This window comes from Parasteatoda tepidariorum, chromosome 9 (genome assembly GCF_982258835.1).
Source record: "Parasteatoda tepidariorum strain Cologne lab strain chromosome 9, Ptep-v5.0, whole genome shotgun sequence".
Lineage (NCBI taxonomy): Eukaryota > Metazoa > Arthropoda > Arachnida > Araneae > Theridiidae > Parasteatoda > Parasteatoda tepidariorum.
Genome location: NC_141763.1, coordinates 24943885 through 24971660, shown reverse-complemented (window position 1 = coordinate 24971660; position 27776 = coordinate 24943885). Strand labels below are relative to the sequence as shown.

Here is a 27776-nt window from a genome sequence, read left to right as displayed (position 1 = left end):
CTACGGAGCCATTGTCCGCGGGTTCAAATCCTGCTGTGTCCATGGATGTTTCTTTCTCTCTCTGTGTGTTCTAATTCCTTTCTCCTTTGTGTGAATGTGACCCGCCCTATAAACAGGTTTATGGTTGTGTGACGTGGGCGACGCTGCTCCACCGCCGTAGCTTCACCACACGTTCTCACTGGATAACGAGAAAAGAGTAGCAGTTCTAGCATTCCTGTGGCCGATGGGACAATCCCAAAGTGCCCGCCATTAAAAAAAAAAAAACTTTTTTGTTGGTATAATTACTTAAATTTGCTGTCCTCAGTTTTGGCTAATTCCATTACGTCATAAGCTGTATAGTTTTCTGGCACTCTCAGTGAGATGGTGTGGATGACATCAATTTCGTCCCCAACAAATAGGGAGTACTGGATACGCATTTTGGGACCGGCATAATCACTAATTTCAGATGAAAGATTATCTGTAAATTAATTAAAAGAAAATTCTATATTTGAATAGAATTATTATATGGGTCATTCTCACAAAAACAGTCATTTTCATGTCCCCAGTATATTTTATGTTTGTTTAACAGCTTACGAAGAAAAAAAATTCAGTGAAAGTGTCCTTCAGAATGCGAGCTAACAAAAGAATAAAAATAAAATTATCAATTTTTATTTTTTATTTATTTTAGGTAATTAAAATATACCAATATGTCATTCCCTCACTTGTCCCCACTGCTGATTTAAAAAAAGAAAAAAATTGTTTCTGAAATAAAAAATTTTTTTTTACAAATTCGTGCTTTTTATTTCAGAATACTGAAATATAGAATTCAGGAAATCAATTTTAAATTTAATTTCTGATAAAAATATTAACACAGCACTATTTTAAACTTTGTCCCCAGTGTTTCGCGTCATTCCCTCACAACAATGTTCTTATCACCTGCAATCTTCTTAGAATAAAAATATTTTAATAAAAACTTCAGAAGTTAACAACTGGCATCATAGAACAAAATTGCAGTATGTTTCCATCTTCAACTTAAAGAAGCTTTGCTGTGGAATAAATTTGAATGAATCAAACCAGGTAAAATGTTTTACATTCGTCATTCCCTCATGTCATTTTTTAGAGTAAAATAAAATAAAACTTCATCGAGAAAGTGGATAATTATATGTTGCTTTCCTGTATGAATATAATTGTAAGCGATTGATTTCAGAAATTAATTAGGCCTAACTGTTATTTTTAAATTTTATTGAATTCGTCATTCCCTCACTAGTGTATAAAGTGAGGGAATGACGCTGAAGTGAGGGAATGATTCAAGATGAGTATATTATCAAATTTTTTTTTTTGTTCAATCGTGCCAGTCAATTTTATTTCCCAAACCTGTAAAAACTATTAAATATATAAGACTAAATTATAATAAATATTAGATATACTTAGTATGTTATAATTTTCAAACTTTAGGTAGATGTAACTTAGATAAAAACATGTATTAAAATAAAATATCATTCCCTCACTATTAGTGTCATTCCCTCACTTTTTAAATAGTGAAAATAATTAATTTACTTATTAATTAATTTGAAAAATAAATTGAAAAATTAACAAATTAATTTATTAAATTAATTAATTAATTTATTTGATTAATTTATTTATTAAATTAATTAATTATTATTAATTAATTAATTATTATTAATTAATTAATTATAAATTAATTATTTAAAAAATTAATTAATTTAAATATTAAGTATAATTTATAGGATATATACTTTCTTTATAATGCCATTACATATTTCTATTAATATGAAAAGTTTCAGAGCTTTTTATTCACTTTACTTTTTTGGGATTTTATGAACTGAAAAATGACAGTTTTCGTGAGAATGACCCATATATACATTAAAAGTAAAAAAGCCATATAACATGTTACCACCACTAATTACACAAACATATATCATAGCATACCTGCCAACTTTTAATTCCTTCCATTTAATTCCTCCGGAAAATCCGGAAGAGTTGGCAGGTATGTAATAGCTTTAATTATGACGCTACACTACGGTACTAACTTATGCATCTCCAGCTTTGTGCAACATCTCCACATCACTCCTTAAAAAACTCAAAATATGCCAGAATAAAATCCTCAGGAAAATAACAAAAGCAAGATGGTTTATCCGCAATAAAAACATACATCACGACCTCAACATAGAATTTTTAGATCATCATATTGCAAAGTTAAATTTCAGATTTTTCGAAAAGACCATAAATTGTGACACCGCACTCATTACAAATAGTGTGATGCTAGATTGAGAAATATACAAGATTCCGAGCAAAACAAATAGATTGTTTTAATCTTTTGAACACTTCAACCTCGAATAGATTCTCATCTAAACTCCACTCCGTCATTTATCAGAGATGCCAACCTGCTCCGAAACAGCAAATAAAAATTTTCGAGTGATTGTTTATTAATGTGTGATTCTTGGTTTAATAAATTCAATTTATTAGGTTTATATCCACCACTATTTCTAAATAATTCTTAGGCATATATAATTCGCCACTTTGTTAAGGCTAAGAAATGTAACACCGTTTAAAAAGTAAGTAAAATTAGTCAAATATTTGCAATTTTTTGTTTGTAGTTGTTTACTGTCTTTTAAGTTATTATGGCGTGTCCGGAGCAGATGTCATCTCTGCGTTTTGATCCAATTTTAGACCAAGAATAAAATCTTGTAACTGAAGTTTTGCTACCAATTTATTTGGGAATAGCATCCGACTGAAAAATTTAAAAATTAGCAGCTTTACGATAAAAGCAGCAAAATCAAGCCAATTCAATAAATAAACAAATGTTCTTTCGAGCTAGAGTTGTTGTCTAACAAAAAAGTAAAATAAAATAGAATGAGAATTTTATTACCATATCCGCTTCTCCTTGGATTTAAACTGCAATTTACTCTGGCGACATCTGAAAGGCTTTTGGCATTGAGAACTGGAAGAGCTAGGTAACTCGCCAAAAGATCATGAGGTAGTGATAGTTTACGAATCAAGTGTTTTATGGTGGCATTTAGCTTCCAGTCTTTTGAGTATTCATGGCCACTTGAAAGAAGTGCCTGTAACAGCATGGACAGGAGTTAATAACGTGTCTGGTTTCTCTACAAAGAGTTTTTAATGCTATTCATGCTCATTATATGATTTGCCTTTAGAATTACAAATGTAATTAAAAAACGGTTAATTAACGATATCCATAATTTAAATGTATAATGTAATTAATGTGTGTGAGTTACACTATTTCAACGAAAGACGTCATATCGCTGGTTCAAAGTTAAAACGACACTTCTGCACTCACTTCTCATTCAAATAACATGAGAAGTGAGTGCAGAAGTGTCATTTTAGCTTTGAACCAGCGATATGGTGTTCTCGGTTAAAAATGTGTTAACACCAGAACTTTACCAAACTTCAGAACTTCACAAAACATTTAGATTACTTACATGGTTTTTGAAACTCTGTCACCAAGGAAACAAAAAATGCTGAAGTTTAAGTGACTTATACTTGAAGAAAAGCGATGATTTTAATTTATATATATCATTTTGCCGTGAAGACAATCACCATCTTGCTGTGTGATCTCGGCTGTAAGGCGGACAAATAACTTAAATATTTTAAAAGTTATTAAACTTTTTAATAAATCGACAAATTGGTGATATTTTTTTACCTACATTAATAATTATCAAAATAGCCTTATTCTCAGTTTTTGCAAATTTTTATGAGCTCAGATAAAGATGCACCAGAGAAAGTTGTGAAATATTAAAAAATCAGACCAGAAACGCTTTTCACTTTCACAGAGATGTGGCTTTTCTCCATACAGACGTTTTAGACTGGTGTTACTGGTTTTAGATAGGCTAAATTTGATTTAACAGTCATGAGTGACTGTTAAAAACTCACAGCAGTTATGAAAGTAGCATATTATTCACAAAAGATAAGCATCATTTCATATGAGCCTTCGAAAACAATCCTTAAAGAAAAGAAAACTAAAACTTGCCTTTATTACTGATAAGAGGTTAGCGGAGACCTGTACTATAGTAAAAAGTTACAAATTAAAAGGATAAATTTCGATACTTAATAACCATACTCATCTATAAAAACCTGTGTATAGCATTACATTCTCAGAATAAATGCCCTGAGAACAAGAAAATGCAAATGCTGCTTCAAAACCTCGCTCCTTCTTTTTCATTCAAATACAAATCGCCTTCCCAATCGCAAAAATATCACGGGTGGTCGAGAGCATCATTGTCTACAATAAGCTAAAGTAGCCACAATAAGCCTTGAGCCACAATAAGCCAAGCACTGCCTTAAGATATATAATTTGATTTCTTCCAACTTACCTGAGTTATTAAAGATGTGGTATGAACGTTTCCAAAGCTCCCATCGGAATGCTGCATTTGTTTGAACTGTTGAATGATGCGTAGATAATGATTTTTCAGATTGCTGTTTTCAGTTTCCTCAAGAATATTGGTCTGATTCTGGAAACAAGAAATAGCCATGGTTGCGATTGCTTGATAGTCTGCAAAATCATATAATCAGAAATTAAATGGCAAAAACTTACTTCATTAGTATTTATTTTGAAATATTATGTCTTTTATGTGAAAATGTTCATAAATACACTATTTTTTATTGGTGTTTTAAAACTAAAAACGTCAACGGAAGTATGTAATTTTCTTAGCTTAGATTTAAACATCAGCTCTATTAATAAAAGTAATTTTCCCATATTGCGAATGGTAACTTTATTTTACTTTCAAACAAATGACGTTACCAACTGAAACTTGAGTCAGTATCTCTTCTTCGATCTTGTACACCACCAGAAAGTCAGGTCCTTTAGTTACAGTAAAAATAAAAAATAACTTGATATAAAATTTTATTAGTTAATGTGCTTTTCGGGAGGCTTTTAGTTAACATTTATGATCTAACTTACTATCCTTAAATTTTAATTACGAGAATTACTTGCATGTTATTTTAAAACAATAATTTATATCCAATTTTTTTAAAACCTTCATTAGACAGCCTACCCAATTTTTGGGCTTACGACTACTAATGTTCAACTCCGTAGCCTTGAAATTTTGAACCCAATCCAGAAGACAAGGAAACCTCTGGATCAAGTATCGGAAGAAATTTGCCTTCGTGGAGGACTTTTTGATGGAACTAACCCGCTTTTGCGTTATATGGAGAGGAAGACCACGAGAACCTCCCACGATTAGCCTGACGGCAAGGGGACTCTAACCCATGATCCGTCTAAAACGGAATATATTTAACGTCAGCACTGTGGTCAGTGCAAGCCGGATGCGGAATTCGTATCGACTGGGATTCCAACCCGGTTCACCTCATTGGAAGGCGAAGGCTCTATCCCCTGAGCCATCGCGGCTCACATTCAATTTTTGTAAGTTTTAATGATAACCTAATTCCCATTAAAAATTACTCCGAATATATATTACGAATTTTTAGCATTTTCCTCAATGCCACCGCTCATATGTTCTGGGCAAACTCTCATGTAAACACAATACTGTAATAACTGCTTTGGGCAGAACTTACGTAAGTGAATGCACAATATTTGAGTATTTTGCAACCGAAATTTCCCAACTAACCTACATATGATTTTCGGGTACCAATGTTTAACACCACAGCAACTTTCGAACTAAGCGCAGAAATATGGGAATTCCAGGATTGGCATTTAAACAAACTAGCTTCCATGGAGGACTTTTAGATGGAACTAACCATCATTTGTATTTGATGGAGAAAAAAATCAGGGTCAGCCTCATGGTTAGAGATTTCTCATTCATAATCAGTCTGCTACTGACTAACTGTCATGCCAGAACTGTGGTTGGTGAAAGTGTGAGCTGTAAGCCATGGTTAACTTCACTGATAAATGTCCGTCTCTTCCTAGGATTCCTAGCTGTTTTCCTGTTTACCCAGGACCACACAAATTTAAAAGACAGAATTCACTGAGAATTGATATATGACGTTTATAAAGCATAAATGTTTACTTATATAAAATAAGCAAAAATGGAGGCAAAATGATGCAGATCTAGTTCGACGTTGAAAGACAGTACTATCGCACACACAGTACAGACATAAAAAGTTGTAGACAGATTTTAAAGAAATACTACGCATCATGGAGCTAACTTTCGTGTTTTTGCATCAAACGCAACATCCAAGCTAAAGTTCCAAATATTGATTATTTTTTAGATATTTCAATAAAAAAAGCGGGGTCTTATTTTGATTTAGCTTTATGTGTGTAGTTTAAAAACATGTAACGGATGAGTTAGTTTAATAAATAGCAAAAATAATTTTAAAAAAATAGTAACTCATTCCTAAGTAGATTTTACTCACCTCGAATGAAAGGATAGCTAGAATTGGTACTTAAAATTTTATTCAGGTCTCCAATAGCTTTAAGCGGCCAAGATTCCTTAGCATTGCAAAGAGTTAAATACGCTATTGGGTGTGTGAAATTACTTGGCATCTGTACTTGCTCCTTAAGACGTTTGATTAAGTTCTGTCCATAAAAATGACGAGGGTTGTGACACGTTACCAATAATCCATTGACGATCATACTCAGTTGTTCATTTGAAAGTGACTTCCTGAAATAAGAAGGTCAATTTGTACATTCTAATTATTTTATATTTTTATTGTTACGAATGCTAATTGGTTAACTTTTTGTAAAATATCTTACAGAGTGGTGGACAAATAAAAACTGAAGCTTTCAGATTTTTAGTAATTTCGCCAAAAGCATCACCACATTAAAATAGGTGGTGTTTTATATGAACTTTTGAATCATTTACGTGTAGGGGTGTGAAAAATAACTTCAATTTACTTTTACAAAACAAAGAATCATACACAACAGCAACAACAAAAGCAGTTTTCTCAAAAAAAGTGGAGAAAGTTGGCAGATCTGAATTGTATTTAAGTAATAAAATCCCATTGTGTTTAATACTACAATTTCCAGGCATCATTTTTTGAAATTATTTTTCTCTTCATAACAATAAATATGATTTATAAATTATTTAGTAAAAATTTATTTCTCTACAAATCATTTGCAGTTTTTTTTATATAAATTAACTCATTCAGGTGCCATGGTGACCATCCCACTTATATTTGATTATAATGTAAACCCCTAAAAATTGCCACTTTTGACTTAACCTATTCTGGTTTTAATCAACCACTTTTAATTTTGAAAACTGAAGCCATAAAGCGATTCGAACACAGAACAAATTAACACCTCATGCTGAGACAATTCTGAACAAATCCAAAATCAAACAAACACAGTTTAGAGCAAGCTGCTCATTTTATTTTTGATTCCTTTTTAGTTATTCAAGCAAAGTGCTTGAAACATTCACAAAAGCAACTACACTGCCTGCTTACTTCAATGCTCAACCAAAACAGTGCTAAAATTCCAGATGAATGGGACAGGGGTCGCTTCGTGGCCCAGGTGCCCAATAAAATCAAAACACTAGGACAAATTAAAAGATTAAATGCCGACTTTTTTCATAAAGTAATTGGATGTACCGCAGCCCACTTCAATCAAATCTTTAAATATGAAAACTACAATTAAGACATCCATCTCAGACATACAGCAGCACACCTCTGCAACGACGCCTCATATCGAAACTAACAAAACAGATAATATTCAACTTTACCATCTTCAGCAAAACAAGTAATTGGAGAAAAATTATCAAAGTGGTGTTACCTCACGTCTATGTCAGACCTCCATGCTAATCACTCTCAACTAATTTCACATTGTAATTGTCTGAAAAGCAAGACTGCTACATTTCATTTCACATCATTTTTATTTTACCTAGCAAGGAGCTCGCATACATAAATAGCATTCCCATTGACAATGATTTCAACTCATCATTTAAATGTTATCAAGATAGATGGCACAAGGGCCGCTGCACAACCTATAATATCCAGATCCCAATACATACTAGGGCTAAGAGTAGAACGTTGTGATAGAACCTGAGCTAATCTTGCGTACGGATTTTTTTTCTATACTTTTGTGTTATCCTTTTTCTCGCCTTTCTTCTCTTCTCTTATTTGTTAATATTAACTAACTAATAATAATATGTTAATAATAACCTTAATTATCCACTAACTTCTTTGTAATTCAAATTTCGAGTTAGCAATTGATCCTTATTTACTGAGGAGTCCTCATTTCCGCAGGACAAGTACACAGTGATCAGTTTTTGTAGATCTTCTCGACTAAATTTTTTGATACAATTTTTCTGCTCCACAAAGCCTTAAATAAATTGCATATTACGATATAAATTGCCTATACACTGTTGCACATTAAGAAAAAACCTTTATCCTTGTGGAAAGAGCTTATTTCCCTGTAAGTAGACACCAAATGGATGCCAAGCTACGTATATCAACGAACGAAAGTAAGAACGTACTTAATATACGAACGTATAACAACATCGCCCACTCTTGAAACGACGTTGCACAGCCTTCTTTTTGCTTTCTTTCTTTGAAATACAACATCGTTTGAAATAAAGAAAACTGAACTTGCAATTAACAAGTAATAAGAATTGATAAAATTGATATCTAAAAATTATAACAAATATTCGTCTTTCTGTTCGCATTTAAAGAAATTGATGGAAGAGTAACATTGTTTTTTCGAGACGAATTTCTTCTACAACTAAACAAAAGTAAAAGTTTCTTTTATCTCTTATTTGATTCGTTAAGAGCAAGTCAGCATAAGAAGCACCGTTTTTTAGTGGTCCAATCAAATCCTCTTGCAACGTCATATAGTTGTTTAATTTTCAAGAGCGGCTGTTTTCCTTATTTATCGAAATATGTCCCGAAGTCAAGGATTCCAGTAAGACTACGAAACTACAACCTTAATTTTATAATTCTATGATATATATTGTAAAAGATAGCAAGAATTAAATTTCTGTCTGACATGTTAACCTTTTTAAGGCTTTTATGTTGTTTTGAAAGCATAATTGTAACGAAATTATATTGTATAATTTGATAACGAAATTAAATGTAACTATATGCAGTCGCAGATGATTACTTAAATCCCCATACCGCATTGGTTTTTTCTTAACTTGCAATAGAGTATGGAATATAAACTTTAAAATTTGTTAATTTAATTTTAATAATTAGTTTTAAATATTTTTAACTTGAAAAATAATCAAATGATCTAAAAAAATTATAAAATTCAAAGAAAATAAAAGATTTAAAGCTTACTTTAATAAAGCAATAGATGTTTTAAGTTCTGAGTGTTTAGCCATTACTTCCTCTTCGAGGTTTCGCCCGTCAAATTTAGCACCACCAGATAGAAACAGCGCAAGGAGAGCCCTAGCCGTATTCTCATTCCAACCCCAGGAGGAAGTGCGCTTACTTTTCAATCTTTGTATTTCCTTCGAGAGTGCCGCAGCTACACCTTCTATTTTAGCTATACCTGTTACAAAATGATTCAGTGCAAATTAGTAAAAACTGTATATTAAAAAGAATTTTGCAAAAGAAGAATATAAAACTCTTTGATGTGTGGTAAACTTTTTAAAAATCACGTCCCGGAGTGAAGTGATTGTAAGGACACGGTTCCCGGTAGAACACTGAAGTCAAGTATAATTGACAGTAGTCAATGAGAGGGTGGGTGACAGCTTTGATTCGCCAGCATTGGAAAAGCTGGTGCGCTGAATAGGTCCTCGTGAAACTGGTCTAACGTAAAGTGCTCCCAAAGAGGGGAAGCCATCCCCTCTGTAGAGAATCAAAACTGAGATGGTATGTTTTCGGATCATCATTCGAAGACATACCACCACAGTTATGTGTCCGCATTTAAACAATTTTAAAACATTTAAACAATTCTAAAACGGTTTGTTATAAAAACATACTCTTCAAGTATTACGAAATTTCCGTAATTTCAGAAAATATATATTTTTTCCATGGCAATAAAAGTATTGAATTAACATTTTTTATGAATTAAAATTAAATGAATCTCATTTACTACGTATAAGTAATTTAAACTGTTATATAAATTTCATACAAACCAATAGTCATGTTTTTAAAATTTGATAATTCTATCAGTTAGGAAAAATGTAGCTTCAGTTTCCTAACTCTAGAAAAAATTATTGCGAGAAATTCAAATGTTAGAGTTTATGTTAATATGATTTTGAACGTGTGCAAACATGTTTTATGATAACTATGTAGTAAAAAAAACTGAATATATATTTTTCATGAACCTTTTCTAAACCTTATGAGTCGTATGTTTACATCATGAGGTTGGTCGCTAAGGACGTGGCTCACAAATACATACCTACCAACTTTTAATCTCTTCAAAATAGCTTTAACCTAGTGGTAGTAAAACGAAATTTGAATTGACATTGTCAGAATTTCCAATTATAATTAATCCACTCAGTGAAAGACGACACAATTAGTAGTGTTTAAATTAATAAACGTAACGGTAATCAAAATAATTTTAAACAAATGTATTCAAACAAGAATCGAGTTTAAATGGATGAAAACTGGCTACCGGTTTAACTGTAAATTTAAGATTTTCCGAAAAATCCGAAAGAGTTGGCAGGTATGTGTATGTATCTCTCTCTCTCTCTTTATATATATATATATATATATATATATATATATATATATATATATATATATATATATATATATATATATATATATATATATATATATATATATATCTGAAAGAAATGAGCTAGAAAAAATAGCTGCTAATTTTAATAGATTTTTGCCAATGATTAGTTATCCCTTTTTAAGATTTTTAGCAAGCTTGAAATTTTATTACTGGAATTTTTTTTAAAAATTAGAATGTTTTTAACAATTACATGATTGTATAATAATAGTAGACTTATATCTTTTAACTCCATCATAATAATAATAAAAGTAGTTTTGCTGATATTTAATTTTTCAATTCTCATTTCACTACGGCTTGGGAAATTATTTTTGGAAAGAGACATGTATGGCAGGTATGCTACCACTACAAAGAATCTTAACCGTTTACTTGCAGTAATGGGAAAAATGCGTCTACGAAGAATATAGTAGTGTGTTTTCCGGCTGAATATTAAAAAAAAAATCAATTTCTTGTGAGTAAGACGATTCATTTATTTCAAATCTTCATTGCTTGTTCGTTGTATTATAAAACAATGCAATTAAATAACATTTTCTTACCGCAACCAAATTCATCAGCGCCATTTTCACAGTTTTTTATTCCATCACAAACCTCACTCTTTGGAACGCAAGTGGTATTGGAACAGTGAAAGTTATCTCCAAGGGAACATTTGCTATGTTCTGGGAATAGACAAAGATGTTGCAGTTACACATAGAAAAACTCACTAATGTATGTAATTCTTCGAATAATAGATACGACAATTATGATACATAGTTTTTCATATAAAATAACATAATTTCCCACTAAATTTACTCAAGAGATTTTTGTTGGAAAATCGGACATGTGAACATTTTTATACGCGATCGCAATAAATTAAGATATCTGATCCATATTTGGTGAAGTTTGCAATGTAACTCTGATAAAATTTTGATAGCTGGAGAAAGTTGGAACCATTAATTGGATCGTTGAATGACTTTAAAAAGTTTCTTTTTAAAGTCTTAAAGCTAAAAATTAAAGGGGTATCGCTGCAGATACAAGATGGTGGTAAAGACAGGTGGTTGAAACAACCAAGGCCTACAAAAGAGTGTTGTGCTCGAGAAGAAGATGAAATAAAAATTAGAAAAGGTAGGAAAATTCTGAAAAGATCGCTTGAAGGAACAAAAGCCTCTAAGGAGATATTGTATTTACCGAGAATAATTGTGGAGAAGCTGATATCAAATGTGTTAAAACAACGAAATGACGTTTTAGTATACTGATTTTGTTACTGTTACTACTGATTTTGAAATATTTTTGACAGGAACAATTTTTTGCTCTTAGTAAATATATTTCTTAATAAAAAAAATTTCTCTTAGTAAATATATAATATAGTACATAAAATTTATGTACAGTTAATCAATGTTTTATTTTTTTTTCAATTTCTGTTATAGTTTAGATATTATTTAATTTAATTAATCTCTCTATATGACTAAGAATAACGATTCGTATTTTAATTATACCCTGGAAACCTGGTATAATACGAAATTATGCACTCAGTTTACCATACTGTGACTAAAATAAAAGACAGATACTGCTTTTTAAACTTTTGTCATTGTAGAGTAAGTCTTATTTCATAACACACTTTTAATAAGTACACACACTTCATTTCTATTTTTATTATTGAAATGTTGATTTATAATTTATCTTCTTTAAATACATTTTAGTTTAAGCAGAGCGGCTCTTGTAATCAAAATTTTACGACTACTTTCCAACCATCTATGAGCCGCGATGCTTGACTTGTTAAAAGCACTGAATTCTCATAGGGAAGGATTGAAGTTCGATCTTCAATGACCGCTTGAAACCCACCCAGCTTCATATGGATGGGTACAAGCTTGTCAGGGAAGCAAAGGCAGCCTGTGAGTAGTGCTCTTCACAATACCACAATCATGCCATTGGGCTCGAAGCACAAATAAGGTATTATTTTGTAATGGGTAAAAAGACACCAATTTTGAAAGCTTCAATCATGATTTTTCAAATTGTGCTGGCAGTTTTGCCATTACAAAACATTTGTTGCTAAAAGAAAGATTGTTCACATAGAGTTAGTATAGAACTGTTATATAATTTTGTCCAACCCTTCTACATGAGTGGTTAAAAAAAAGTAATTAATACTGTTTGATCTCACCATTTTCTACAACAGTATAAGCTGCATAAAATCCTCGATACTCAGTAGCACCATCAGTTCTAAAAGTCAATCTTAAGTAATTGTTTGTAGATATTAGTGGCTTTGGCACAACACTTCCACAAAACAGTGCGATAACAGAGCTGTTTTTCTCTTCACCATCTTGAATCTAAATTAAAAAATGTAAATGGTTCTGTCTTTTATTATCATAATTTACAAACAAATCATTCAAGATATTATTTTTCAGTAGAAAATTAACTGAGTTATAAATGGGTTTTAAAAAGGCTATTTGTGTTTGAACTATTAAAAACCAATTTTTAAAAAAGTAACAAATATTTAATTACAAATAAGCAACAGAGAAATTTTGTTTATTAAAATATTGCAAAGTTTCATTTGTTTTTATTTAATAAAAATACAACGTAATTAATTTCTCTATGTAATATAGAAACGTGTTATGAATGCATAAAAGAAATTTGAATTGCTGTTGGCCCATTCAAATTAGTCATAAAATTGCATGATACGATCTAATTTTCTCACAGGAATATCAAATTTCGTAGATTGTCATCAGCTTAAAACAATAAAAAATATTAAAGTTCACCAGTAAAATATTTATTTATCCCTAATTTTCATGAAGTATACATTTATTATCTTTTCTTAGTATATCTTCTGCCTCCATTACGTTTCAAACTTTGTATTCCAAATTAAAGGCATAAAATTAGAAGAAAGTATTTCTTTGTTACAAATACTGTGGCACTACTGGTAAAATCGTAGAATAAACCACCTCAAGGCGACTTTTTGAAATCTCGCCAAATCGGCCATTATTACTGAAACCAACGTTACTTTTTGATTATTAAGAAATATTTTAAATTAATACATATTGATTAAAATGTGTTTTAATATAATAAAAATAACTTGACGATAAAAATAACGATGATTCTAACATCAAGAGATCAAAGCATAAATAGCGAAAAAATAAACCCTTTTACCTCTTTTCTAACGAAATCCAACTTTAGCGTAGGTATACATATCAAATAACCAATCAGGTTTAAGAATTTTGGTGGTGTGATCGGGAGTTCAAAATAATCTCCATGAAATATCTTCCGGAAACCTAGTTTGGCGAGATTTCAAAAACGTGTTTGGCGAGATTTCAAAAAATCGTCACGGGGTGGGCCATTTTAGGATCCACCCGGCAGTACCTTATTAAGGAAAATTTTATGATTACTTTTGATAAACTTATGTAAATCTAATTTTTTCAATCTTAATACATAAGATACATAATTTATATTTACCTTGATCAAAAACTTGTGTAAAATTATTTTCAAGTCTACACAGGCAATTAAAATAACGAGTACAAATTGTAGACATAATTGTGAATAACCATTTTTGCACTATTTCTAACTAATCACTCTGTCGAAAAACAAGTTTCTTAAGTAACCAAATATTAAATGGGAATTTTTTGAAAAATATATTAGATGACGTTTTATTGATGTCCAGCCAAATGACTTGATTCCAAATTTAGATCAATAGAATCAGGAACTAAATCTGTAAAACCAAATATGCGTTAATCCAATAAAAAAAACATTTTGGGATCCTTCATTTTAATACACTTGAATTGAATTCAGTTTGAATTAAAACGCATTTTTATTTCCAGTTGAATAGTATGTTATTGACAAAACACACACACAAAAATGATTATGGTGATTATAGGAGTTGGTGAGCGAAGCTAGCAGGGGCAGAGCCCCTGTGTTAACGGACAAGAAACTACTTTACCTTTAAATAGTCATATTCACATCGGGTCTCACGTTCTATCACCATATTGTTAAATGTAATATTGATTATATGTCCAGGACTCGTACGAATTTCGTATATACATTCTGCTAGAGCTGGATAGTCTGCTGGGTAATATGGACTCTTTAGTATTCCCGTAGGTTTAGTGAAAACACCACCACATTCTGAAAGTTAAATATATTTTAATAAGAAAATAAATAGGCAACAGTAGAAGAAATTGTATAAGAAATTATTTCAAAAGAGAATGCAAAACTGCCCACAAATCTATTTTTTGTAGACTGGTAGTATATTGCAAAAATAATTAGAATATTAAAATCATAAAAATTTACAACACATGTTGCTTGCTTAGACTTAGAACTGTATGGTCATTTGATGGTCATATGTTTTACATAGAGGAAATAAAATAATTAAAATAGAAGCAGAAATTTAAAATTTAAAGAATGTCGCATCAAAATCTCTTGATTTTAATGAGAATAGTTTTTGTTTTGAATTTTTGGTTCATACTTAGCCGTCACGGTTTTTTTCATTTATTTTGCAAGGTTTTTATCAAACCGTTATGGGTATTTTAATTTAATTTTGCTTAGTTTGTGTGTGCTTGCCAAATAAATGTGTTTTAATAAAAAAGAACAGTTTCTTTAATGTAGCTTGCTTGATTCGTTACAGCTAATATATATATATATATATATATATATATATATATATATATATATATATATATATATATATATATATATATATATATATATATTTATATATATATATATATATATATATTTCATTGGCAAACAAACTTCATGCTTTAACTCTTTGCACTACGATGGAAGTCATCACTTTAAAATTAAAACTTTTTACATCTTAAAAAGCCACGTCCTGCTCTTAAATCTATTTCTGGCACAAGTATGCATAATTAAAAGTAAAGAAATTTTTCCTTTTACTCTTTGTGGGAGTCCGGAGATGCCAGCTTGCTCCGGACAGCAAATATATATTTTAAAGTGATAGTTTATTAAATGTGATTCTTGGCGTAGTAAATTGAATTTAGTGGATTTTTATCCCCCACTATTTCTAAATAATTTGTAGGTTTATATAATTAACCACTGTATAATATTTATGTCATGCAATCCGATTAAAAAAGCACGCAAAAATTGTCAAATGTTTGCAAAATTTACTTTGTCCTTATTTACCGTAGTTTTAATTATTTTGTAGTGTCCGGAGCAGTTGGCATCTCTGGGAGTCGCTCGACCTTGTTAATAACCCAATAGTAATTTCTAAGATTTCCCTCTTTTTCCTAGATAGAGATATTTCGGATTTTTTTCTTTTCAGGATTAGAAGGGATAATATGTTTCACGAGTGTTATCTGTTTCAAGAGCAATATCAGTTCAGCATTCAGACACCAATGTCAATTCAGCATCAATTTCATGATTCAGCCAATTGTAATTTTATTTTTGAATTATATTTTGACAAGAGAAAGATTATTTATTCATATCCTATGCCCGTTTCCAGCAGGTTTTATAATCCTGCTCGGCTTGTAAAATGATGCAGTCGGACCGAGTAGGAAAACAGACACAGAATTCTAATGAAAGCAAAATAATTCTTATTTGATCATTCTTTGTTGAGTGACAAGCGAAAAGTAAAGTTTACTCTATCAACGTTCAGTCTTTCTGGCGGGGAAAATCCAAAAATGTCTCGATCTAGGGAAAAGAGTGAAATTTTACAAATTACTATTGGTTTATTAACTAGGTCAAGCGATTCAAAGAGTAAAAGTAAAAAAGTCTTTACTTTTAATTATGCATACTTGAGCCAAAAATAAATTTAAGAACAGGTTGTGGCTTGTTAACCCTTTGACGGTCAGGGAAATGAGCAGTTTTCGTTTCATTAATTCGCGCAGTATTACATGCAAACAGTGGTCGAAAGTGGCATCTGTTTTCCACCTCCGTTCTTCCGAAAATGTCACCCTTCTGTGGCGATGCCAACTGCTTCGTCTTCTGGAATTGTAATAGTAAATTTCGTTGGAGACGGACAGTTACGCCTACTTTTTATTAGAGTAACCAGTAGATTGTTGCTACAACGTTGCATTTTATATGTTACTTATAGTTTTTGATATTTACTGGTGAGAAAATTACTTAAAAGGAAAAATACTAAACTGAAAGTAACTTGACTTTCGCTATCACTAGGAAATACTATTTTACAAAGCGGAACAAGTTGGCATCTCTGGATGCGGTAGATAACTCGCCTCACGCGTTTTAAAAGTTTCTTAAAGTATTCGTAGTATATAAATAACAGTTTTTACGTACTTTTCGTTTTTAACATAGTCAAGGCAGAATAATAATGGCGAACGAGTTCAACTCGTCAGCGCTCATTGGGAAAAAATTTCACTACGCGAGTAGTGCTCGTTACTAACCATTACGGTCAAAATCTTGCTCCCGAGCGGAACTCGTCTGCGCGCATTATGAGGTACGATTCGATTGCGAGCTGAACTCGTTCATAACCGTCAAAGGGTTAAAAGCACGAGAAAGCGTTTCCATTAGAATAATTAATTAGGAGTTGTTTTATAGCAAAGAAGTAACATAAAAAGATTAGTAGAAGCTTTTTATGTTGAATATATATAATTCTCAGGAGTTGCAAATTTATGAGTGACTCGAAAAAACGCTTTTTACTCTTTATGAAGATTCATAGGGAATTTTAAATCTCTAAAATACAGGATTATGTAAAGGGAAAGAGTACATACCTTGTCTGAAACTTAATGAGAAGCTTGTTTCCTGAAAATCGTTAAACTGGGCTGAATTCACCTTAAACAGGACTTCAACTATTGGTGAAGTTGTTGTAAAATTGCCCATCAGAGATTTCGACCAATAGTAAACAACTTTGTTCTCCGGCTTTAATGTTATGAATAAAACGCCATCTGAAGAAGGCTATAATAAAACTTTTCACGATTAATATTTAAATAAAGATTTATATGATGTAACTAAAAATAACTAATTAGATTTTGACATAAAATATTGGCTGAAAGAATATTTCCTTTTCGCTTTTTTCTCCAAGGAAAGTGATCTATAACTACCACTAGTTTTCTTAATATTTAAATATATATTCGTTTATAAAATTTTAAACGCTCCATTTATCGCGCTGTATCTTTAACTGTTACCATGCTTATTTTTCTCTTTTATTTTCAAGATGAATGGGAAAAGAGCCGCAAAGCCTCAGGTGCCCAGTTCTTATGCAAATGAGGATGATAACATATTAAGCAGTGATGAACAGTCAATAAATAAGAGGCATTATTTTGAACTTAGATTTTTTGCTTGGAATGATTTTTTTTAATATTGAAGTAGGTTATGAATAATGTTCAAGCTCCTAAAATAATTTTTTTCTTCCCTGTAGAAAATTTTACCTCACGATTGTTCAAGGTCATTTCTTTGAAAGTGAAATGTTTTAAGGACTTTATCCATAGTACGCAACAACACTACTAAGTTTTGTTTTGTTATACTATTAGTACACTGCTGCGCAAAAATTAGTACAAAATGGAAAAACTACCACAGCGCAAAAACAGGCAGTTACAAGGAGGGAAATGTCATTAAGAAGACCAATCAAGGTAAGGTAAAGTAGAAAATTTACCTATGTGCACCATGAGGTACCAGCGGGCTTGTCGTAAGGAAATAAAACGACCTGGTGGTGAAATAGCGGAAGCTCAGTATTTATGTGAATGGAATTATACAGTATCAATAAGTTTAAACGAACTGAATTTGTTGTCATGGAGTGATACGGCTGATAGACAACACAGAAGACGACATCTGGATGAGTTTACGCGAGGTCGTGTCATCGGGAAGTTGGAAGAAGGTCGAAGCGTGACCAGTTTGGCTGAGCAGTTCAAAATCGCCCACAGCATCGTTTCATGAGCTTGGAACATTTTTCAGTGGACAGAAACACCTGTCCAGCGGTTTAGTAGATGTCGTCCCAGCACAACCGCTGCGGTGGTTGACTGGTATATATTCCTTCAAGGTAGAGGAAACGGGCGGCAGACAGTAGGATAAATCGCTAGGCATGCACAGCAAAGTACTGTAAGCCCGATATCGAGTTTTATCGTGCCCAATAGACTGAACAAGGGTGGTCTATTTGCTAGACTGAGGTTCATTAACGATAGTTCACCTGATACGCCGTTTAATGTGGTGCCGGGAACACAAAAGTTGGACAGATACGCAATGGAGCCTTACGGATGAGAGCAGATTTAGTCTGACCAGTAATTTTGGACGCATACGCACCCGGAGAGAGGAAGAAACGCGCAATATCTTCTCTAACATCAACGAAAAAGACCGATTTGGAGGGTGCGGAGTTCTTAGGGGAGGGGGACGGTATGATGCTTGGTACCCATACTGATCTACTCATCTTCCAAGGAATTTCAAACACTGGTGTCCGTTAATGCACCAAGGCTCTCCTTCCTCTCTTTTTAGATTGCTGTCGATTCTGAGTTCATCTTCCTGGACGATAATGTTACACCTCGTCGTACAATGGCTGTCACAGAACTGTTGGAAAGTAAAGATATTGCATGCATGGTATAGCCGGAGAGATCCCAGGATTTTAAACTAATAGAAAACATGTGGGCACTCTAGGGAGACGCTTATCCACAGTCGCCAGCAACAATTCCGCAGCTGCGATTAGCACTGCAACACGAATAGGCAGCAATTCTTTGTGAAAAAAAGAATATATGAGTGATTCTCACGAAACATGACAATTCTGACCAAAAAATTTCTTCAAATTCAAAGTTTTCAAAATAATCTAAAAAGTTTTTTGTATACTTCTTTAGCTACACTTATTAATATCTTATAGACAGCAGTGTAGTTTATTGACATTTGCTCGAGAGAAAAAAAAATAGCAATTCACCAAATCTTGAATGCCAGGAAAATGACATATTACCTTAGAAGTTTAAAAAACAGTCATTTTAAGTTAATAGTAAGTAACTCAACTTAAGCCTTTATGTTAAATGGACCATAAATTTCTTAAATTAATTATTTTTATCCACTGTAGAAAGAAACAGAAAAAGTTTTGTTGCTGATATTAGCAGAATAAAATTGTGTATAATAATCAATCATTAAATAAATAAATAACTTTGATTACATCCAAGCATATTACAATCACACATAAACTTGGTATTAGGTTAATATTTGCTTTCCCCCTTTACAGTATAAGCAGTTAAAAAGAATTTCTGGTAACACTTCAATGTCCTGGCATTCATAAGCCAGGAAAATGACAGCCAGGATAATGACAAATTCGGATAATTTTATAGCATATAACTTTAATTTAATATTTTGGCCTAAGGCGTTTATATTCTGCAGAAAACAACAGTATTTCTTAAAATAACTCAGATAAATCTGTGTAGTTTTTGTTATTAATGATTTCAAGAAGCCAGGAAAATGACAGCATAAAAACCTACTCACCTTGAAAAAATTTTTGAAATAGATTTAGAGCCAGAAAATTGGTTCTTTATTCATGAAACAAGACATGTTCAGATAGGAGGGTATCTAATCAATATATTAACATAAGATATTAATTCCTGGTGCTATCTATTTTGGTTACAAATCACTAAATAAAAGTAGCCAGGAAAATGACAGATTTTCATGGGACAAACAAATTATTGACAGAAAAAAAATTTTTAAACTAAGTTTTAGTAAGCAATACCCTCTGCGTATATTCTAGAAATGCTTACATAGGATAAGATAAAAAAAAATTGGATTTTAAAAAATGTATGGGAAGTTTTAAAGCTAGTTATTATTGGAAATATTGTTTGGGACTTGCCAGGAAAATGACATTTTGATATTCAATTAAATTTCATAAGTATACAACAGTCTTTTAAGTATACAACAGTCAATGCTAGTGCAAAGTCATTTTAAAATGCTAACAGCAATGCTATTTATTAATTTTTCTTTAAAAAAAGTTCTTTTAGTATAATAGTATTAGATCTTGGAGCAAGTGACAGTGAATGTCATGTTTCGTGAGAATCACCCATACATATTTTTTCCCGGATTTTTATTTATGTATTTTTTGAAATTTTTTTTAATGTTATTCTATTTTAATAATTTTTCTTCTTATCTTTTCATTATTCTGTAATTTTTCCATCTTTTCTCTATATTTTGAATTTTACACACACGCACACACATATTATTCATGTCTCACTCAACTAAATGAGTGAATGTGTATTATATCATGAATAGCTCACCTCTCTTGAATAATCACTAAAGAAAACATTCTTTCTACAAGGCTTTTATCATTTTATATAAGAAGCAAGCTTGTAATAAAAAAAGAGTATACCTTATCGCCTAAATTCAGGCTGTTTAGATCAATGAGGAGTAAATTTTTATCTGAATTATCTATGGTCCAACATTTCTCATACCAGCTTCTTCCACGAACGACATAGGTATCTGAAATAGTGCCATTTGTTTGTCTTCTTTCTGAGCAAGAGCAAAAAACCAAACCTGAAATGTATTGATTTTAGTAACCTTCAAGATTAGTAGCATTTTGTAGAATTATAATTATGTTTTGTAGAATTATAATTATGTTTAAGCATTAAAGCACTTTAACTCCTGCAGACGTAAGAACTTCACCTTATTCTGCGTATATAACCTGGACCATGGATGATCCATTCTTTATCAAATTGCCAGTTAAATTACGATTTATTTTTCTCAGGTTTCTTAAGTGGCAATTGTTAAATTTTATCTTAAGTAATCTTTAAACCTTTGTAATGTAAGCGAAAAAGAAAATTTATATTCTCTTGTAACTTTTGAACTATTGGTTCATTCATTCATTAAATTGTCATGGCAATATCTCAAAGAAATATCTTGATTATTCCGTCTTGGTTATCTGTAACCGGAGTCGAATTCGCTATTTTTTGTAGCAAAACACTCATTTTTTCAGAAGAAACATATAAATGTTTCCTTCAAATTCGATTTATGGAGCAAAAATATTCCCTAAAACCAAATGTCATAAAATTCTGACCATTAGAGTGTTTGCAAAGACAAATTAAAATTTGGCATGAAAAATTGAATGTCCTCAATTTTTGGCATCGGTAGAAACAAATTTACGTAAAGCATCACTTGGGAATCGCGTTGCTCTTTAATGGGTTAACCTAGTGTTTCTTATAGGGATGCCAATTGTTCCTCTTTCTGCTGAAGTTATAAAAAAATTGTTAGTGAATTCACTATTGTAACCTATAGAATGAGAAGAATTACGCCTATTTTTTAAAGCACCATCACAAAATAGTAGCTTGCTTGCTTTATTTAGAAAAAACTTGGCACTTGGGAAGCTCAGCGGCCCCTATCCCATACATCATAAAAATAAAAAACATTGATATAAAAACATTGAATTTAGCAACATTGGGGTAAACAAAATAGTAGCAATGACGATGCATTGGATATGATACTTAAAATGTTTTATATGTAGAGGTGAAAAAGTATATGTAGCTTTGTAGAGGTTATATGTAGAGTTTTTTTTAATTTTTTTTTACATGGAATCAACTGTACGCAAACAAATTTTATAATCGTGCGGGAAAAAAATTTTAATTTTCATTTCAAAAATTTCAATGGTAATATGCAAAAGTATAATTAACATTAGGGAGTCTAAGATTTGGATGGCTTTCCTGATTGAACTATGGGAATATGTTTCCCAGATTGCGGCTACCCCCTATATTTTAAGGGTCAGAAATACGAGTTCGTCGAATAAAGGTATCTTTAGTCAGAGAAAGTACGCTTTTGTGTCTGATTTCGTTACTTTTAAATTAATTAGCATATTTGAGGTCACTGCCTCCGACCATTAAGTTTGAGTCCTAAAACGTGAAGATTTAATCATTAAATCAAGAGTTACTCATGGTGGAGCGTTTTTTTATTTGTTTGTGTATGCAAATATTCTTTCAAATTAAAGCTTTAGACAATAGTTATAGAAAGAAAAAAAATTTGTTTAATTAAACAAATATATATATATATATATATATATATATATATATAGCATAATAAATGAATACAAAAAGGAAAAAAAACACGAAGAAAATTAAGCAAGACAATAAGTTTCATTTACTGTGCATAATCTGTAAGTAAATAGAACTTATAAAATAAGTTCAAAGTGTAGAGGAAACATGGAAAAAATTACAGAACAATGAAAAAAGGGAAAAAAAGAAAAAAAATTATAAAAATAACAAGAAACTGGGGAAAAAATGAATAAAACATATAAAGAGACCAACATATCTCATTGTATGCAAAAAAAAAAAAAAAATCTAACAAATTGTTCTGCTAGCTCATCTGTGGATCTTACAAACGTATAACAGTGGTGGTAAGTTTACGTAGAGGGAGTAATTTTAATAAAATATCATTTTAATAAAGTATCTCTTTAATAAAGTATCACTTTAATAAAGCGTAACTTCAGCGATTAGAGTTCTGATCCTGCAACTTGGGGCTGCTTAAAAGTCTGAGAACAATTTTACTTCCTTAAAAAATGCTGTGGTGGTCACAAATATTAGTAACTATTGATACTGGTTGATTTTCATGTTTTTGAAATTTGTTTTTTAAAAATTTGTAACACTGGTGATGATCCTGCTTAAAAATGATACAGAACAGATGTAAATATTCTCATTTAAATATTAGTTCAATTAATCATAACTTTAACATTTTTGTTTATAATTATTTTGAAACTATTACATATTGGTTGTTTTTGACTTAAACTGTTATCTAGAATTTTCTCCATATGAAGGAATAATAAAAATATAAAAAATACCGATTGTTTATTTTTTCTTTTATGACGAATTATACTTTAATAAAGCAGAGAAAATGTTAAAAATATGGCAATAAAACTTCGATACTCACACATTTGGCCGAATAATATTCCTAGAATGCAGAAGAAAATACTATTTCCAATCATTTCTACTGACTAAAATTCTTTCTATAATACTCTAATATTATAAACTACAAAATTTACTTACACTCTTTTATATACGTTTACTGAGAAAAAAATAAGATAACATCCACGAGGTCAAACTTGCCGATGGTCAGTGATAATATAAGGGAAATTTCCCCTTTTCTTTAATTATATGTATCTTTTGAAGAGGATTTCAAGTGCTCAAGAGGTTTAAGATGATAAACAAAACTTTTCTGTGCAATACAAAAGCTTATCAATATGAATGAAATCATTGTTTAAAAATCCATATTTCAATCAAATATGTTTATTTTATCAAATGATGATGCATTTCTCTTTTAAAAGTTGTTCCTTAAAAAAAAATAAGTTTTTATTTTTATTCGGAAACAAGTTTTAATAAAGAATCAAACAGAAAAAAAACGATAACAAAATTAAACAAATAATTTAAAAGTTGTGTTTTTCCAATAGAATAAATCGGAGAAAATAATTTTAATTTGTTGGAACTAAAACGAGTGGTAATGGAGAGGACTTTCGATGGACTTTTCGATATAATGTTCATGTCTGGGGATTTTGGCGGCCAGCGGAAGTGTCCAAATTCAGAAGAGTGCTCTTGGATCCATTCCCAGACAGAACATTTTTGAACATATTTGGGATGCCTTGCAACGTGATGTTCAGAAGATATCCCCACCCCCTCCTACTCCCACTGGTTTATGGACAGCCCTGCAGGATTCATGGTATCAATTATCTCCAGCACTACTGCACACATTGATCGAATCCATGCCACGTCGTGTTGCGGCACTTCTGCTTACTCGCGAGGGCCCTACACGATATTAGGCAGGTATACCAGTTTTTTTGGCTCTTCAGTGTATATACTAACGATAAAAAGATTAATAATTATTTTAAAAATATTTTTTTTAATGGTTAAGAAATAAAAGCTTTAAAATTAGTTTTCATCTCAGGCAGTTGAATTCACGGGTATTGGAATGGTTTCTAATCTAGTTCTAAGAGTTAGTTTATGGAGCATGCATAAGCTGAAAATAAAATAAGCTGAATTATGGTTTTCAAAAAAATTTTTTTAGAGAAACTCTTTTCTTATTTATGTTTCACTATTTCACTTTAAATTAAAAATATGAGAAAAACTTATGCAAACTTTTATAAATGCATATCCTTTTCGTAATTGATTCAATAAATTGTAGGATTTTTATAAATAAAAAACTTTTTTGTAATTAACATTTTACTTAAATAATTTCGGAAAATTAACTGAAACATTAAACAAATTATAGATCTTGATATTAATATATAAATATAATTACAAAATATAACTTTTACTTTAATGGATTTCAAAGAGTTTAAGGCATATTGATAAAATTTTTTTATTTATCTACTAATATTTTTTAAAACAAAAATATAGTGATTATTGAATTTCTCCAAGAAGTTAAGTCATAACTAATCTATTTCCGAAAGTAAAAGTAAAATTCTAAAGATTTTGAATTTCAAAAAAAAGATAAAACTCCTTCTTACATGAAAATATTGAGTTTTGATATCTAGTTGTGATTCTGGGAGTTTTCAACGTTCATTATTTCATCGAATCACGTAACATTTTCTTAATTTTACACATTTGATTTAATTTTAAAAAATTAAATTTTTTTCAAATTAAAAAGAAATTATACTTTGGTTTTATTTTGTTTTAAATTATATTTCTCAATTTTTAATATAAATTAAGGTACATCTGGGTTTTGATTTTTTCGAAATGTACTTCAAAAGCGTTACTTTTTTTCTATTTTGTGTATGTACTTTTTTGTTATACTCACACTCCTTACTTTCCGAAATCAAATTTTCTTTCTTTTTATTCATTATTTTTTTTAAAGTAATGTATGTTCAATTATACTGGCGTGAAAAATTACTTTACACCAAATTTACTAAACAATCATATAAAACATTAACTTTTTTCCCCACAAAACATTTGAAAGTTGGCAGCCCTGTGTTTAACTCTATGACCCCCAAGTAGGTGTGAATATCAAAATACTAATAATATAACGAAAATTTATTACATATTATAATTGTGCCTATGTTATAGCTAGCTCAAAAACTTTTTGGACGATGATATGTAATATTTATAGTAAGAAGAACGCACACAGTAACATGTTTCTCAATATCAAAATATTATTATATTTAATAAATATCACTCATACGAATCAAAAGATTTGTAAATAAATATGGAATGTATATACTATTGGGCATACACAGGATATAAGATGAAATATACTCTTTTCTAAAGAATAAAAAAAATTATTTTCTCAAAATTTTGATTAAAATAAAAACAATCAGATTTATAAAAATATTTAAAATTATGAAGGATGTTTTTAATTAATAACAAAATTCCTTAATATCTAATAACTTTTACTTTTAAGTTTAATATATATATATATATATATATATATATATATATATATATATATATATATATATATATATATATATATATATATATATATATATATATATATATATATATATATATATATATATACTTACGCACGCATATGAAATCAAAGCAATTTTCGAAATAGTAACTTACAAATTCGGCCGAACAGAATTTCTGAAATGAAAAATAAAAAGTAAAAAGTTAACATTGCAAACACACTCGCTCTTCGACTAATTTCTATTACAACATTGAAGCTTGGAATCAATTGTTTTTATAGCAAGAAGAATTTGATCTCATATCAATTTATTTCAACGTTATGTTGAAACAAATTGAAGTTTACGTAGAACTATGAATCAGAGATGTCAATCGAAAGTATTTATTTGTAATCAATAATTAAATGAGGCATGTTACATAACAGATAAATGGCATAATTAAAGTTAGATAACTAATAAATAAAAAGACCACTCCAGTGTAGTAGGATTGAAAGTGTCTTTGGTAATATAATTCTTTAGGTAATAAAAGAAAACTTTTAATTCTTCTGCTTTTTACTTTTGCATTTAGTTATTACTGCATTTTTCCTAATCGAGCAAACGAATCATGAGCCAACTCTAAATTCATAATAATTTTGGAAAGTAATTAAGAAAAGATTTATGACTCTAAGAATTGAATGTGGCAACATCATTGTTGTCTAACAAATCAATTTAAATTTAATTAGAGTCACAAACAAATTTTCGATAATTGTATGAATGAAATACAGGTAAAATGTCCCCTTAACCCAATTTTGATTCTTCGGCTACCGATGTTCAACTCCGTAGCCTTGTAGTTTTGAACCCAATCCAGAAGACAAGTGAACTCCTGGATCAAGTGGAGGGAGAAGTTTGCCTTTTGGGAGACTTTTTGATAGAACTAACCAGCATTAGTGTTACATGATGAGGAAAACGACAAAACCTTCCAAGACAACCCCTTAGTCTGACGGGATTCTAACCCATGATTCGTCTACTACTGAGGATATTTTATTGCAGCACTGTGATCGGTGCTAGTTGGATGCAGAATTCGTATCGACCAGCCAGCGCAGGGATTCGTGCCGGAGTCACCTCAATGGGAAAGGACGGTTCTATGTAATGCTTATAAAAAATACAATTTAGGTATTAAAGTTTTAGGAAGTGCCATGAAGCTACGGTGTTTCCGAGGATAGAGCATAGAAAACTATAACCTCATTAATTATTATAAATTTAAATAATTATTAATTAAATATTTGTTTGAACATTAAGTACTTGTACAAAATAAATTTAATTTGAAGTTGATTGAATGGAAATTTCAATACTCTATTTTTAATTGTATATGCAATTATGTAATTTATAATAATTATTGTTATAAATAATTTATCAATTAGCAGTAGTCTCTTAAGGAGGGTGTAAATCTTTTGATGAGTTAAAATTAGTAAAATGAGACACTATTAATAGTATTTGAGAGGGTAATTGTACTACAATATATATTCTGATTAATTAATTTTTCAAAATGAATAAGATTGTTTAGACAAAGAATGTAGAAATAAATTTTTCATTTGGAAAAGAAAAGCCTGTAGTGAGTATGTTAAAAGATTTTACCAAAATAGCTCCATTTTATAATAAGTTTTCTATTATAGAACGCACCTGTTTCCATCTACTGTACCTTTTGCAAAAACAAATCTGTATTTAAAGGAAAATTGAACCCAGAATTTGGCAAAAACCCAGAATTTAGAGTATCAGTTGAAAGGAAAAGCATCTAATTACTCAGTTATTTACTGCTTCTCTTATGGCAGCTGGACTAAAAAGAATAGTTTCTGATTTTAGATTAGTTCAGTACAAAGTGTGAAATTGCTTAAGGACTAAATAGTTTCATTTTTGTTTAAATATTTTAGTAAGAAATAAAGAGAGATTTTATGATATTTAAAATTTTTAGTTTCAGGAATT

General features: G+C 30.6%; 1 protein-coding gene across 2 annotated transcripts; it reads right to left on the bottom strand.

The window, feature by feature from the left end:
* Window positions 1-261: 261 nt before the first annotated feature.
* LOC122268452 (uncharacterized) lies at window positions 262-26070 on the bottom strand. Of its 2 annotated transcripts, none has more exons than XM_087151078.1 (11): window positions 25978-26070; window positions 20811-20974; window positions 17242-17425; window positions 14499-14680; window positions 12732-12897; window positions 11134-11253; window positions 9187-9400; window positions 6331-6578; window positions 4332-4510; window positions 2870-3062; window positions 262-457 (listed from the first exon to the last, which is right to left on the bottom strand). In XM_087151078.1, the coding sequence occupies exons 1-11, from the start codon at window positions 26030-26032 to the stop codon at window positions 282-284; spliced, it is 1881 nt and encodes a 626-aa protein (XP_087007204.1). In that variant the 5' UTR covers window positions 26033-26070; the 3' UTR covers window positions 262-281. The 2 variants fall into 2 exon arrangements, with proteins under 2 accessions (XP_087007204.1, XP_087007202.1); XM_087151076.1 differs by lacking the exon at window positions 25978-26070 and adding an exon at window positions 23351-23501 and having other exon boundaries at window positions 263-457.
* Window positions 26071-27776: the final 1706 nt, after the last annotated feature.

Bases quoted from the DNA above. Each gene is read 5' to 3' on its own strand.
- LOC122268452 (XM_087151078.1), bottom strand. From the start codon at position 26,032: ATGTTAACTTTTTACTTTTTATTTTTCATTTCAGAAATTCTGTTCGGC. The intron at 20,975-25,977 runs GTAAGTTACTAT...AATACATTTCAG, and splicing joins AATTCTGTTCGGCCGAATTT to GTTTGGTTTTTTGCTCTTGC. The intron at 458-2,869 runs GTAATAAAATTC...ATTAATTTACAG, and splicing joins TCCAAGGAGAAGCGGATATG to ATAATCTTTCATCTGAAATT.